This window comes from Archocentrus centrarchus, chromosome 17 (assembly GCF_007364275.1).
Source record: "Archocentrus centrarchus isolate MPI-CPG fArcCen1 chromosome 17, fArcCen1, whole genome shotgun sequence".
Classification (NCBI taxonomy): domain Eukaryota; kingdom Metazoa; phylum Chordata; class Actinopteri; order Cichliformes; family Cichlidae; genus Archocentrus; species Archocentrus centrarchus.
Genome location: NC_044362.1, coordinates 16,279,569 through 16,293,650, shown reverse-complemented (window position 1 = coordinate 16,293,650; position 14,082 = coordinate 16,279,569). Strand labels below are relative to the sequence as shown.

At 38.3% G+C, this 14,082-nt stretch overlaps 2 protein-coding genes across 2 annotated transcripts; one reads left to right on the top strand and one right to left on the bottom strand.

Annotated features, from left to right (window-relative positions):
- Positions 1–5,277: 5,277 nt before the first annotated feature.
- LOC115795377 (uncharacterized oxidoreductase ZK1290.5) lies at positions 5,278–9,772 on the bottom strand. The gene is made up of 8 exons (XM_030751248.1): positions 9,689–9,772; positions 9,464–9,546; positions 8,204–8,452; positions 7,895–7,996; positions 7,477–7,568; positions 6,305–6,487; positions 6,148–6,207; positions 5,278–5,546 (listed from the first exon to the last, which is right to left on the bottom strand). The coding sequence occupies exons 2-8, from the start codon at positions 9,531–9,533 to the stop codon at positions 5,451–5,453; spliced, it is 852 nt and encodes a 283-aa protein (XP_030607108.1). The 5' UTR covers positions 9,534–9,546; positions 9,689–9,772; the 3' UTR covers positions 5,278–5,450.
- A 217-nt stretch (positions 9,773–9,989) lies between these two features.
- Positions 9,990–13,522, top strand: extl2 (exostosin-like glycosyltransferase 2). Its single transcript, XM_030751244.1, has 6 exons — positions 9,990–10,119; positions 10,632–11,074; positions 11,186–11,256; positions 11,347–11,462; positions 12,472–12,928; positions 13,162–13,522. Exons 1-5 carry the CDS (start codon positions 10,115–10,117, stop codon positions 12,872–12,874), a joined length of 1,038 nt encoding a protein of 345 aa, XP_030607104.1. The 5' UTR covers positions 9,990–10,114; the 3' UTR covers positions 12,875–12,928; positions 13,162–13,522.
- The last annotated feature ends 560 nt before the right edge of the window (positions 13,523–14,082 follow it).

Here is a 14,082-nt window from a genome sequence, read left to right as displayed (position 1 = left end):
TGGAGTCCAGAAAGGTTGCTGTTGTAGCGTTCTTAGCTGCACAGTACATTTGTTTACAGCTGGGGAAAGCAGCGTTAGCTACTGAGGAGTGGCTGGAAACTTTCAAAAATGGCTGTGCTTCGATCAGATGGATACATTAATTCTCCTTTCATTGTGTTTTTGACTGGTGCGACATTCAGTTCAATCAGTCACAGTTTTGTTCACAACCTGCTGTCATCATCACCATATTAGAAACATTATTGCTCTTTTTCCATCATAAATTGTTTACTGCTGATGCTCAACGGAGAGCTTGTTGCCTTTTTGTAAACAATTAGCATGATTGGCAAAGGTTTTACTGCTCTGCTGACAACGGGTGAGCTCTTGTTGAACGGTTGAAGGATAGAGGAGATGCTCTGCGTCGAATTGTCTTAGTTGAACATCGAGCCTTTGCTTTTGCACGAGGGATACTGAGAAACAAACATTGCTGACACTGGATGAGTCAGTTAATTAAGACACATTTTTGTGTGCGATATCCTCATCTTGGTTGTTTGATGAGCATTTTTTCCAGTTTGTCAGTGGCAAAGTTTTGGATTTTCTTTTTTTCCTCCAACCACACTTAAAAAGCCTCTGGCTGCTACCTTGCTACCTTTATTGTTTAGGTACACAGCTCACTTATACATATGAGTATGTATCCATACATTAATATACTAAAGCACTATTAATGTGCCACCTCTTATCCTACTCGCTCAGCATTTATATTAAATGATCTCTACTTAGAATCAGCAAAATATGTTGTTTTGGTTTTTATTGTTTTTTTTTTTTTTTTGTCCACTGGTTGCCAACACAGACTTATCCTTTCCCAGACGAAGGACTTCTGTGTGCATTGATGTGTGTTCACTTAATCTTTTGGTTCAAACAAAGATTAGACTATGCTTCCGAGAAGACAAATTCATACCTTCAGAAAATTTATGGAGATGTTTTGTGTGTGCTAGACTGTATTGTAGAAGATGTACCCTGAATAAGTTGTTTATTGTTGTTTTTGTTTTTTGGGTTTTTTTTTTCCCCCTTCAGCGTGCTGTAACCGAATGATAGTTTTGAGGGTATTAGGAAAATGTCAGGGGTTTAGTCCACCATTGCCCCCAAGAGAATAAGCAGGAAGTCTCTGATGAAAGGTTAGCCTTAAATCTTCAAGCTGGCACTCCCTTTTACATTATTTGTTTAGGAGGTAATTAACACTGGAATTAGCATGACTGACTTGAGCAGACCCCCAAAACCCTTTTAAAAAAATGCAACAATGCAATAATCTAAAACTGTCAAAATTTGAAGTAATGGTATATATATAATTTTTTTCAAAGAAAATGTTGATCTAGCTGTCTGTAGATTTTTATTTTTTTGCAGTAGTTGAGTGAATTGACCTGCAAGTCTTAGTCAACACCTGACCTGACGTGTGCAGCTTATGAGCACTTGGTGACATTCACACTTTATTTTATTTTTTGTTTTGTGTGTGTGTGGGGTTTTTTTTTTCTCTTGGACAACTATTGACAAAAAACTGGGCCATCAACTTATAAAATTAAAATTAAAAAGAGGGAGTTAGTTGTTAATTGGCTAAACATTTAATGGTGGTAATTCAGTATTTAGTTTTTTCACAGAAGTCACTGAAAATGACCACAATGCTGATTCTGCCAAATGGGTCACTGCAGGTCTGAATGAGCCTAAACGACTTTAGCTTAGCAAAAACTAGCATACAGTGACGAATGGGGTGGTTTATTATATAGTGAAAAGCAAAAACGTTAATTTCAATATTTTGTTGTGTTTTGTTTCTGAGTGGAACTGCTGCCTATACCCCATATTTGCAATAACCAGTTAACCCCTCCACTACCACCCTTGACCACTGAACTCTGTTACTGCTGTTTGAGGCTCACATTTTATTCCCGGACTTTCTGGAAGGAAATTCGCAAAGGGCTTTTTTATATAATTACTCCCTTGTAAATATCTCTTAAATTAAGGTACAGGTTTGATTTCAGCAAGAAAATTTTTTATATGTATATTATACTCCATTAAGGAATGTCTAGAATTATCTTCCTCCAATGTGGATGTAGCCATTATTACGCCATTTATGACTTTGTAAGAGAATTCACTGTGTGAAAATTGGTTTGCATTTTTGTATAATACAATCTGCTTTTTTTTTTTTTTGTTTGTTTGATATGAGAGGGGAGGTCAAACTGGAAGTTTGAAGAGGAAAACAAGAACCTGTGAAATTGAGAAAACAAAATGTAACTTATGTACAACAGTGATTCTAAGCTGAGGAGAAAGATAAAAGATATTGCTAACTCTGAATGTTTGTGTCATTTTTATTTGTAACACAGTTCTCCAGATCTCCTCTTCTGGACAGTTCTAAATGGTTCATTTGTGATCTTGAGCAATAATTCTCCAGAAGGTTTTTCTTTGGGTATCGGCTGCTTTTTTGACTATTTTAATTTTCAGAGGATTTTTTTTTTTTAATTTGTTAAACTCCTTAACACTGATCTGTGAATCATTCAGTAATTACAAAGGCACCTAACTCAGGTGATGAACCAATGTTGTATACTTGACTTCTAATTACTAGCAGACTGTGACAAAAACGCATTTCCCCCCCTTTCTTTTATTGAATCTGTAAAAAAATAAAAGTTTTAGAGAGACATGAAATACTATTTTTGTAAAGGTGATTCCTAAAGAGCTTTAGCTTAAAACTTGGCATATCTGAATGTCCTTCGAGAAGCCTGGAGAGCTATTCCTGAAGACCATTTAAAGAAATTACAAGAAAGGTGAGGAAGAGTCCAGGCTGTGATGAATAAAGGTGGCCATAGCAAATATTTCAAGCTCATAAGAATTTATAAAACGTAGTCTGTCTTACATGCTGTATTTCCATGTATGTGCATTTCAAAAATCGATCTACCTACTGCAAATAGCAAAATAAAGAAATGAAATGTGGGCTCAACACTTGCATACTAATATACATTTTTACAGCACATAACTACCACATTATATACAGGGCTGTAAAAATCACTGAACCCTGCATGCATCTCATACTGAAATGTATAAGGTATTCAAATTAAATCTAAGATGGGGGGCAGTCTAAGTAAACATGAAATGGTACTTCGCTCACCTTGCTGAAAGACTGATGGTTCTACACTGTTGGTCAGAATTTAACCAAACTTACACTCAGTAACTGCTCAAGGTCAGTTGGATTGTGAGCTGGATGAGCTACTAACATGAACTGTGGCAAAGTTAACAATACCAATGTAGCAAGCCAATTACTTGCTCCTGGTGGCTTGTGTTAATATACAACATACCCATGCAGTTAGAGCTCACTTTCCTAACTCCCAAACCAATATGAACACATTTATACAGTACAATGTGTTTAAGCTTTGGGGCCATTTTGCTGAAGTTTTTCCTCTGTCTTGTGACTCAGTTGAGTCAACTTGCTTAACGACTTTTGAAAATCCGGTACTAGGAACATTTTATTCTTTTTTTTTTTTGGTAAATATTGTTTTTACAGCTTGCATCGCAGTGAAACTAAAGATCTGATTTGAGGAACAAGGGGACACTGGGTTTGAGAGGCAATAAAACGTCACAGGCTTCGAGATTCAGTTGTTTCACGTGCTGTAACCAAAGCTACGATACCAAGGCCCTCCCACCTTAGAAACTCTTTGAGCTCTACCCTGTTTTTTAAAGTAAGGCACTTGAACATTTCTTTGTCCTTCGTGTGTGTTTACACATGATCCTTTTCTGAAGATCAGAAACAAACAAAGATAACACTGGGCAACAATTTTTTACTTTTTGAATGTTGTCTAGATTTCTACAACTGATTTAGGGTATTTTTGCACTGCTGAATCAGGAAATGGCATCCGTTTTTCTCCATCAGGTTAGGTTTTTGTGCTAAGTTGATTTGAAAAAAAAATCAGATCTTGTGACAAAATCGATTGCATTTTTGTGGCATTATCAGCTGATTTTTGTCAACACATATCATCCTAAATATGTTTTTAAGAGAAAAAAATGTTTTTCCAACAACATATATTGATTACCTGATAGAAACATCGATTACTGTAAACTGAATGGTGAGCAATGATAAAGGTCAGTACACGTAAATTGCGTGTTGCTTCACCATTGTTCAAACTTCAGGGCTTGAACTTCCATTTCTTCGAACTCCTGGAATGCCCAGCGGCAGGGAGGTCTCTCTTCAGAGTCCAACAGTAGTCAGCCATCATGACTGCATCCCAGCAACCCTGATACCTGGTCTCCATCTCTTTCATGTCCTGATGGAATCTCTCCCCCTGCTCGTCACTCATTGAACCCAGGTTCTCAGGAAACCGGTCCATATGTGAAAATAGGTAGTGCATCTTGACGCTCATGTTGCAGTCCAGGTTTCTGAAAGCAGTCAGCATGTTGTTGACAAGTTCTGCGTAGTTTCTGGCCTTATTGTTGCCAAGAAAGTTCTTCACTACCAGAACAAATGCCTTCCACGCTTCCAGTTACACTTCATTCATTGAGTTTTCGAACTCTGGATCTCTGATGAGCTGACGGATCTGAGATGCCAGCTTTCAACTTCTCCATGGTCAATCCTGGAAAAGCCTGGCACAAGTAAGTGAAACAGTCACCATCCTTGTCCAGAGCCTTGGTGAACTGCTTCATTAAGCCGAGCTTGATGTGCAGCGGTGGGAAGAGTATTCTGTCTTTGTCCACCAGAGGGTCGTTGATGACGTTCCTTTCTTTGCAAGGCACCAATTCCTCCCGCACAGGCCAGTCCTTCTTCGTGTAATGCTGAGCATGGTCCCTACTATCCCACATGCACAGAAAACATGGGTACTTGGTGAAGCCAGACTGTTGTCCCAACAAAAAGTTCACCATCTTCAGGTCAACACAAATAAACCAATTTTTCTCCAGCACATACTTCACCGCTTCATACTTCTCCTTCAGTGTAGTCGAGTGAGCGATGGGTACAGAGGCAAACTTTCCTATACACTTCGTGGGGCGGCTGCCCCATTAACTTTAGTTTTGATCCACCAACTTTATGCTTTGCCGCACCAATTTTTGGAAGACTTTGAGGTTTTATGACTTCAAACTGATCCCTTTTCGACATAATCACCCAGAACTATCGGACCTGAAAACTTCTTGTCATTAAATAATCATTTCCAATCAAAACATTATTCGACATTGCATTTTACCCCACCAACTTCTTCTAAAATGCTCCACACATGCGTACATGTGAACAAAAAAGTAAAAAACGACATGTGGCCATAGCTTCAAAAACGTTGACCTGATTGAGCAAAACCAATGTGATTTTTGAATTCAGCGCATCAGATTCGTCCTAAATCAGCTGAAAAAAACGCAGACAACAAATTTGTTGTTGACCAGTGTAATTAATCATCAAGAGCAAATTCAAATCGAGCCATTAACAGTTCAAGGACAAAGACCACCCTCTATCTTCACACTTATTCCACATTTGTTGGATCCCAAGTAACATGTCTTCCATCATGCAAGCTTCCCAGTGCAGCCATGTCCTCATCCTCCAGCTGGAATCCAAACACCTGTGTGTGTGTGTGTGTGTGTGTGTGTGTGTGTGTGAGAGAGAGAGAGAGAGGGAGAGAGCGGGGAATGAAAAGTGCCTATGGCATTAAAAGTGAGAGTTTGTTTCTCTTAATTATAATGATTAGTCCACAATCCTCATTATCAATACTGCACAAAATAACTAAAAGATCTGTTAAGTCAGGCATGTAAGTTTATTATGATGACCTCTAGTGGAATCTGCCATTTTGGTAATTTATGCCAATATGGCAACAAGGTACAGTACTGTGTAAACATCTTGAGCCACTTTGTAATATTTTCATAGAAAAAAAGAGAAATAATTTCATCATTTTTCATTTCAACGAGGGGTGGCACAAGACCTTTGCACAGTACTGTAACTGGGTAATAAACCTGTTGCTTCTGAAGACAAAGCTTCTGACCAGATTTTCACCATATTTAAAAAAACAAAAAAACAAAAAACTTAAACCTGTTATAAAACTTAAGTTACAGCTTTCTTTGTCATCATGATCAAACACAAAAGAAACTTTTTTTTTTTTTTTTTTTTAATTTTGAAGACTTTTTTTCTAAGGGTTTCAAGAAATTTTGGAATAATCTTTTACTCACTTGACAGTTTTCTTGTATCCTTTTCTTTTTGGTTGATTTTGGTATTGTCACAACTCCATTCTAAGAAAAAAGTAAACAATATTAATATTGCCATTAAAGTTTTACTAGAAACTATTTTCAAACCAGGGTTAGAAATCACATAAAGACCGCTGACAACCTGAATACTCCAGCGGATGCAGATCTGAGCTGGCGTGCATCTGTGCTTTTCTGCTATCTGGAGAACAGTGGGATTGTTGAGGACTTGACCCTTGGCCAGAGGACTGTACCCTTCAAACACAATTCCCTCCTGATGGCAGTATTGAATCAGCTGACTGGGCTGCTGGAAAGGATGGTACTCAACCTGATAGGTCAAATCAGAACAATCTGAGTAAGGAGTATGTTAGATTTATCATTTGTCCCTGATCATGTCACTCTTCAGGGAGTTTTGGTGTGGAGTGATCCAGAATATTTTCACAATTCTGCTTTACAGAACATGATAAAATGGTAACAAATAAGTAAAAACAGAACATTAAATTAAATGACATTCAAAAGTCATGTTAAAATAACAAAAATGTAACTAAAAACACCTGATAAAGCACAGTGTATTAAATATTTTGGGCTGAGCCCCAAATTTAAGGAAATACAATAATCCAGACATCACAAGATGGTCAACCTGGGATTAAATACAAAATATTAATACAATATATATATATATATATATGTGTTTCTGTAATAATTCAATCACAGAAAGGAAGTTCACACTATTTGTATGTTAAAGTAAAGCTCAAAGATCAACAGATTAAAGGTGTTTGAAGATTAAAGATGTTTGTTGTTGACATTGGTTTCTTAAAGGTTGGTATTCAAGTCACAGGTTACAGGCCAAATAAAAGGACCTTATATTTAGACTCACTGAGATAAAAGGAAGCTTTGTAACATCCTTTTCTCCTTGACATCGAAGAAAAAAAAATCTCAGTGCAACTGAGTCAAGTGAGAATAAATTGATATTGTACTTATGGATTATCTGTCCCAAAGGAAGCATATAAAAAACCACCAAAAAGGACTAAGAATTGACATTTTACTAAGAATTGAGAAGGAATGGGAAGGAGGACGAAGTATATCATACATATTAAGAAGTGAATGTGTTTCAGCTTGTGGCTTTTTGCAGCATTTCAAAATACAAATGCGGGCTTAACCCTTATGGAAACTGCATCTGTACAGATCCTAATGAAAGGAGGGCTTTACTCTAACTTCCATAACTTCACAATTATGTGAACCAGTTTCTTCTGTTTTATATGTTTTCTATATATGCACCTAATTTCATTTAAGAATTTCTGGGGGAAAAAATAATACCTGGTTAACATGTGGAACAACAGTACAGTCTTCTTTCAGCTGTTCCAGGTGGTGGACCAGAAAATTGCTTACCCCGATGGCACGGCACACACCTATATTGACAAACAGAGATACTCATGCTTGGTGAAATACACTTTACTACTATCATCTAATATTTCACTCTAATTAAATCATGACCGCTCTACTTAGCTATAAAACTGCAATTGGTCTTTTAATGAAATTATGAAAATAATTCCAGAGGATAAATTTAAGGAAGTAAATAGAAATAATTATATGATCCAGTTAATGTATTATCATCAGTGGCTGACCTGGTGATCTGCAGTCATCCATAAAGCTACTCTCCTGCCTCCAATTTAATATCATATTACATTTGTTTTACTAGCAGAAACGAGCAGGACGTACTCAAGTCAGGATTTACCTTCCTTATAAAGTTCTTCTAAAGCCCTCCAGGTCTCAGCTCTCATCTCCCTGTTGGAACAACCAGGTCTCAGTGACGCTGGCCAGTGCATCAGGTACAGATCTAAAAAAAAAAAAAAAGTCAGTGGGTATAACTGCATTCAGTGTTGGTGATTACAGATTGCTTTGTTTATATAAAAACAAAGAACAGCCATTAACCAACATGTACCATAACAGGTTAATTCAAGAAGATTGGTTGTGCTGCAGTGAAATCCCAGAAAAACCATTTTTAACTGTTCAGGCTTATGACTTTATCAATCAGATGGCATACCAAAATACTCAACCCCAATCTCTGAACAGGACTCAAGGCAGGCCTTTCTCGCAGCTGTATATCCGTAGTCACCGGGCCACAGTTTATTGGTGAGCCACAGTTCACTTCGTGGTAGCCCACTTTCTCTGAGAGCTTCACCCAGTTTGGCCTCGCAGCCGTAACGCTTTGCGGTGTCAATGTGGCGGATGCCACATTCAGTGAGCGCATACACAACTGCATCATGACAGTATCCACCATAATGTGATGTGCCTGACAAAGAGAATAACAGACAACATTTGCTCTCTGCTGCCTTACTTGTGGTATAGGGTATTTGTAGGGTATTTGTAAGCAGAATAGGAGGCAGAGACTTTCAGGGCCTTCCTCTGTTGAACCAGCTCCCAGCTTGGAACAGGAGGCAGACACCCTCTCTACTTTTAAGGTTAGGCTTAAAAACTTTCCTTTTTGAGCAACCTTATAGTTAGGACTGGATCAAGTGACCCTGAACCCTCCCTTAGTTATGCTACAATAAGCCTAGGTTGCTGGGGGTTTCCCATGATGTACTGAGTGTTTTTATTTTTCACTCACCTCATTTCCCTGTGTTTATAGATCACTCAGCATTTAATCATTAGCTAACATTAATCTCTGGCTCCCTTCCACAGCATGTCTTATGTTCTGTCTCCGTCCCCTCACTTCAGATGACTGCCCCTGAGCCTGGTTCTGCCAGACCTTCCTTCCAGTTAAAAGGGAGGTTTTCCTTCCCAAGTGCTTGCTCATAGGGGGTTGTTTTGATTGTTGGGTTTTCTATATATTATTGTAGGGTCTTTACCTTACCTTACAATATAAAGCGCCGAGAGGTGACTGTTTATTGTGATTTGATGCTATATAAATAAAATTGAATTGAATTTGGTAATTAAAAATATGGTAATAAAGGTTACTTTGATAGTTTAATTCAAACTTGACACTATAAATAAATATACAGTATATTCACAACAGATATAAATACATAATATTCACTTACTCAGCTATCTCTTAGTAGAAATTGTATTAAAGGAAAAAGACAAAACATTTACGTGTGGATAAACACGAACACTCATCATAATTTTTCATGAATTAAAACCTGCTATATGTCAGTTTTACTCCTGGATTTGCATCATCACTTTAAAGGTATTAAATAAACCGATTCCGTATGTAATCGCTGTGTGTTAGAGTTACATGAATGTCTTATTACAAAATGTTTACACTAGCTGATTTAAAAACAGTATCTGCCAAAGTAAAACGCACCCAAACCAAGCACGGGAATCTGCAGACCATTGGAAAGTGGTACTGTAGGGCTCTGTACTGGAGCCAACATGTTCACCGCCAACCTGGATTACAAATACGTGTTATTTTGTTGTCAATTTTTCTTTCTTTAACAAGGAAAGTCACTGTCGTTAAAGTCTGCCATGCTCCTAAGAGAATGCTATTAATACACTTTTTTTCTGTTGACAATCCTGAACATTAACTTACCTTTGTAGTAACCACCAGGAGGGTTTGCTTTCTAAGGTTTTCAATTCGTTGAACTACTTCGCCCCTGCCACAAACACCGTTAGCATCTCTGGAGAGGAGAAGATACGCCCCCAAATTAAAAATCAAGCCTATTACCGGAACAAAAATGGCGACCGTTTATCCGAGAGACAAAATGCGTGAAAATACATTCATGAAATTGTAACGCTGAAAATGTAAATACAAGCAGTCAGAAAAATGATTTATTTTGACAAACACTTAGCAATTAAAAAGAAAAAAGAAAGAAAAGAGCTGCACGGCAGTTGATTTCCATTGGTTACAGAGGGTGCTAAATTAGAACCGCTCTTTACTATCACACTCTTTGGATAAAGTCAGTCAACATGGCGACCGCGTGAAGGAAAGGGGTTAAATGTTTGCAGTGCCAACAAAATGAGGTGAGTTCGGATTTATAGAAAGAAAAAGCATAGCTTTTAGCGTAAAAATGCAACAGACGAGATTTGTTATGCGAGACATTACGAAACCAGGGGTGTGGCGTTATATTAGAAACAAACGCTGGGCTAAAATTACGTTAAAGTTAGCAAAATCACTGCAACTACATACATAAGCTAAGTTGGCAGTTTGGATTTCCACAAGAGAAAGAAAAAGCATGCCTTATTGATTTATTTTTGCTGTATTTTCATCCTGCGTGTTTAGTTATGACTGTCCTATTAACAATTCTAGTTACCATTTCTTTTGTGTACCGGGCCAATGATAAACTAATTTCTGCATGTACAGGGTGCTTAAAAACACAAAACATTCATGCAAACCGTAGGATTAAACAGCTTCTTAAAAAAAAAAAAAAAAAAAAAAAAAGCAGTTGCACATATTCAGCGCTTTAAAAGCTGAGGCTGAGATGGAAATATTACTACATGTTGCAAATCTGTCTGTGTGCTTTCTGTTTACGCAGGCTTCCGCGGTGCTGCTTCGGGCTCCGACGAACCTATTTGCTTTGGGCAATTCTTCTGATCCTGCTCGTTGGTGCAGTTTTGACAGCTCTGCTACCACCTGCTGAGGACCAAAGAGGGGTTGGTGTCTTGGATGTGCTAAGAAGGGCAACGCCAGGAAAGCAGAATCCCGCACAGGTTCACCATGCTGACACCTCGGAAGAGAAGTTTATCATCATCATCCAGACTTACAACCGCACAGACATTTTGCTCAAACTCCTAAACCATTACCAGGGAGTGCCCCATCTTCAGAGGATTATCATAGTTTGGAACAACATTGGAGAGCAGACACCTGCAAAGCTGTGGAACTCGTTGGGGCCTCATCCTGTCCAGGTAGTCTTCAAAGAGCAGACTAGCAATCGAATGCGCAACAGACTACAACCCTTCCCTGAAGTTGATACTAATGGTCAGTACATCTGTCAGCTTGCACAGTCTTTATCATTTGTTACATTTGTGTGTTTTTAGTCAAGTTTGATTTTTTTTTTTTTTTTTGCATTGTTTTTCTATGGTCCTGTAGCTGTTTTGATGCTGGATGATGACACACTTATCAGTGTCCCTGATATCAGTTTTGCTTTCTCTGTCTGGAAGGTAATGAGCAGCATGAACTTAACTCCATCATACACACTATTGTTGACATTATCAGGCATGCAGTAAGTTGTTTCATCTTTGGTTCCACAGCAATTTCCAGACCAGATTGTTGGATTTGTCCCGAGGAAGCATGTTTCAACACTAGCAGGAGTGTACAGCTATGGCAGTTTTGAGCTGCAGGACCCAGAAACAACTGGAGGTGACAAGTAGGTTGTCTTTTTTTTTCCGCCTCATAGTTTTGTCCACATATCCTGCATGTTGTTGGGGTCTGTACTATGAAGCAAGTTCAACAAATCCAGGATGTCTTTTACTTGGGTGGCTTCACTTACCTTTATATCAGTAATCAGGCAAACGGGATTTATACTTCTGTGTTAAATCTACGCCATAGGTATGTGATAATCGCGCAACCCTGTGACCTAACAGATGCTGACCTTCTTTCCTGTGCATCTTTGCTGATTTGATCAGACTCAGCTTTATTGTCCTTCAGACTGTGAGACATAATGTGAATGAAATATAGTTTCTCAGGTCTCAGTGTATGTGGTAGGTTAAACATAGAATTAGAATAATAAATAAAATGGAATTTAAATAAATAAGTAAAAAAATAGGATAAGCAAAATAGAATAAGGATACGCTAAACTCAAACAGGTATAGCATCATTCTACTATAACAGCAACAACTTGAAATGGTTTTAAGGTGCGGTGGTGATAACAGAATAACAGCAGAATAACAGAATAATGATGAAGGCCTAGTTAGGATAACCACATTGTAAGAGGGTAGATCACTATGGCAGCTTATACTGCAGACCTAAACTGTTCTGGAGCAGGTTATAGTCGAGATTAGGCATCAAAACTTATGAAATCACCACCTACTGACTGATCAATTACCTGGAAAGTAGCATCAACATTGCTGGGAGATCCCCCGGATCTCTGTGAGCAGATGGAAGGGTCTAAAGTTTTTGGTAAGTCTCTAAAGTCTTGTCTTTCCTTGATGAGGAATAAATACAGATTTTTAGATGCAATTTTTTTTTTCTCTTTTTTTTATGTTAAGTTACCATAGCAATATACTGTACTATGGTAAGATTTGAACCACCTTTTTAACTCTGAAAAGCTTGAAGTTGCTATGCCACTAATCCTGCTTCATAATAGAAGCCTCCAATTGGTTGCTTGGTCTTATTTTAATGTTTTCCAAACTTCCATCTCCCTGCTTTCACTGCAGGTACTCCATGGTGCTAATTGGTGCTGCCTTTTTCCACCGACGCTACTTGCAGCTCTTCCAGGACCAACCTCAAGCAGTGCATGCTTTGGTGGATGAAACACAGAACTGTGATGATATTGCCATGAACTTTGCTGTAGCTCTGTATTTAAGAAAACTCTCAAAGTTAAGCAAAATGAATCGACCCTCTGGGGTCTTTATCAAACCTGTGGACCTCCGCAACCTGGAAAAGGAGGCCACCAGTGGATACCAGGGTATGTGGCATCGTCCTGAACACCTTCTCCAGAGGTCCTACTGCCTAAACAGGCTGACACAGATCTATGGCTTCATGCCTCTTTCCTTCTCCAACCTGATGGTCTCCCAGTTTGGCTTCCCCAGTTATGCAAATCACAAGAGCAGGGGATGAGGAAGTACTGCATTGCTGACGAGTTTGGATTTAAAGAAAGGCTTTAGCTGTCTGGTAAGTCTGTTTGATTAACATCATGTGACAGGCCACAGGATTCGTTTGAATTTCCTGATACTTATATGTTTGTGTGTTCTGTGCCTAGTCATTTACTACTGGATGTGTTTGGAGACAACAAAAAAAAAACAAAAACACAGTTAACATTAATCCTATTACAGTTTCTTGTTTTTAATTTATTTTTTAGAAAGCTCAGGTAATCTGTAGGTAAAGTCTTCTATGCTGTGTTTTAGGACTCTGAGCTGGTTTGTCATTCTCAGCATGACAGTGATGGATTCCTGATTTGAACAGCGAGGACTGATTGAAGAATTTGCTGCAAATGCCCTTGTCTGATGAGACATCCATATTTGATAAGCTAATTTGTATTGTTTACCAACATGTGCCTTAGAGCCAGCATATATAACTCTCCAATTGTTGTGCAGTTACCATGAAGCCAAAAAGTATTAGTCTTTGATTTGCTTTCACAGATTCAGTCATTGTTCTGTGCTATTTTTCCCTGTTAAATACTAGAAGATGTTAGTACTCTGTAGTAATCTTTGACCAAAAAAAAACTCCCACCAAAGTATTTGAATAAAAAGGAATTATTAAAAGCATTTAACAATGACTCTTTATGTCCAGTATTCTGTGTATAGACTTTTTTCCCCCTTTAAATGTATTGTGATTTGATAGTTCAATTCAATTCAATTCAATTTTATTTATATAGCGCCAAATCACAACAGTCGCCTCAAGGCACTTTGTATTGCAGGTAAAGACCCTACAATAATACAGAGAAAACCCAACAGTCAAAACGACCCCCTATGAGCAGCACTTGACAACAGCGGGAAGGAAAAACTCCCTTTTAACAGGAAGAAACCTCCAGCAGAACCAGGCTCAGGGAGGGGCAGTCATCTGCCGCGACCGGTTGGGCTGAGGGGAGAGAAAAGACATGCTGTGGAAGAGAGACAGAGGTTAATAATTAATTATTAAATGCAGAGTAGAGTATAAACAAAGTAAATAAGGTGAATGAAAAGAAACAGTGCCTATAGCAGCATAACTAAGGGATGGTTCAGGGTCACCTGATCCAGCCCTAACTATAAGCTTGATCAAAAAGGAAAGTTTTAAGCCTAATCTTAAAAATAGAGAGGGTGTCTGTCTCCCGAATCCAAGCTGGAAGC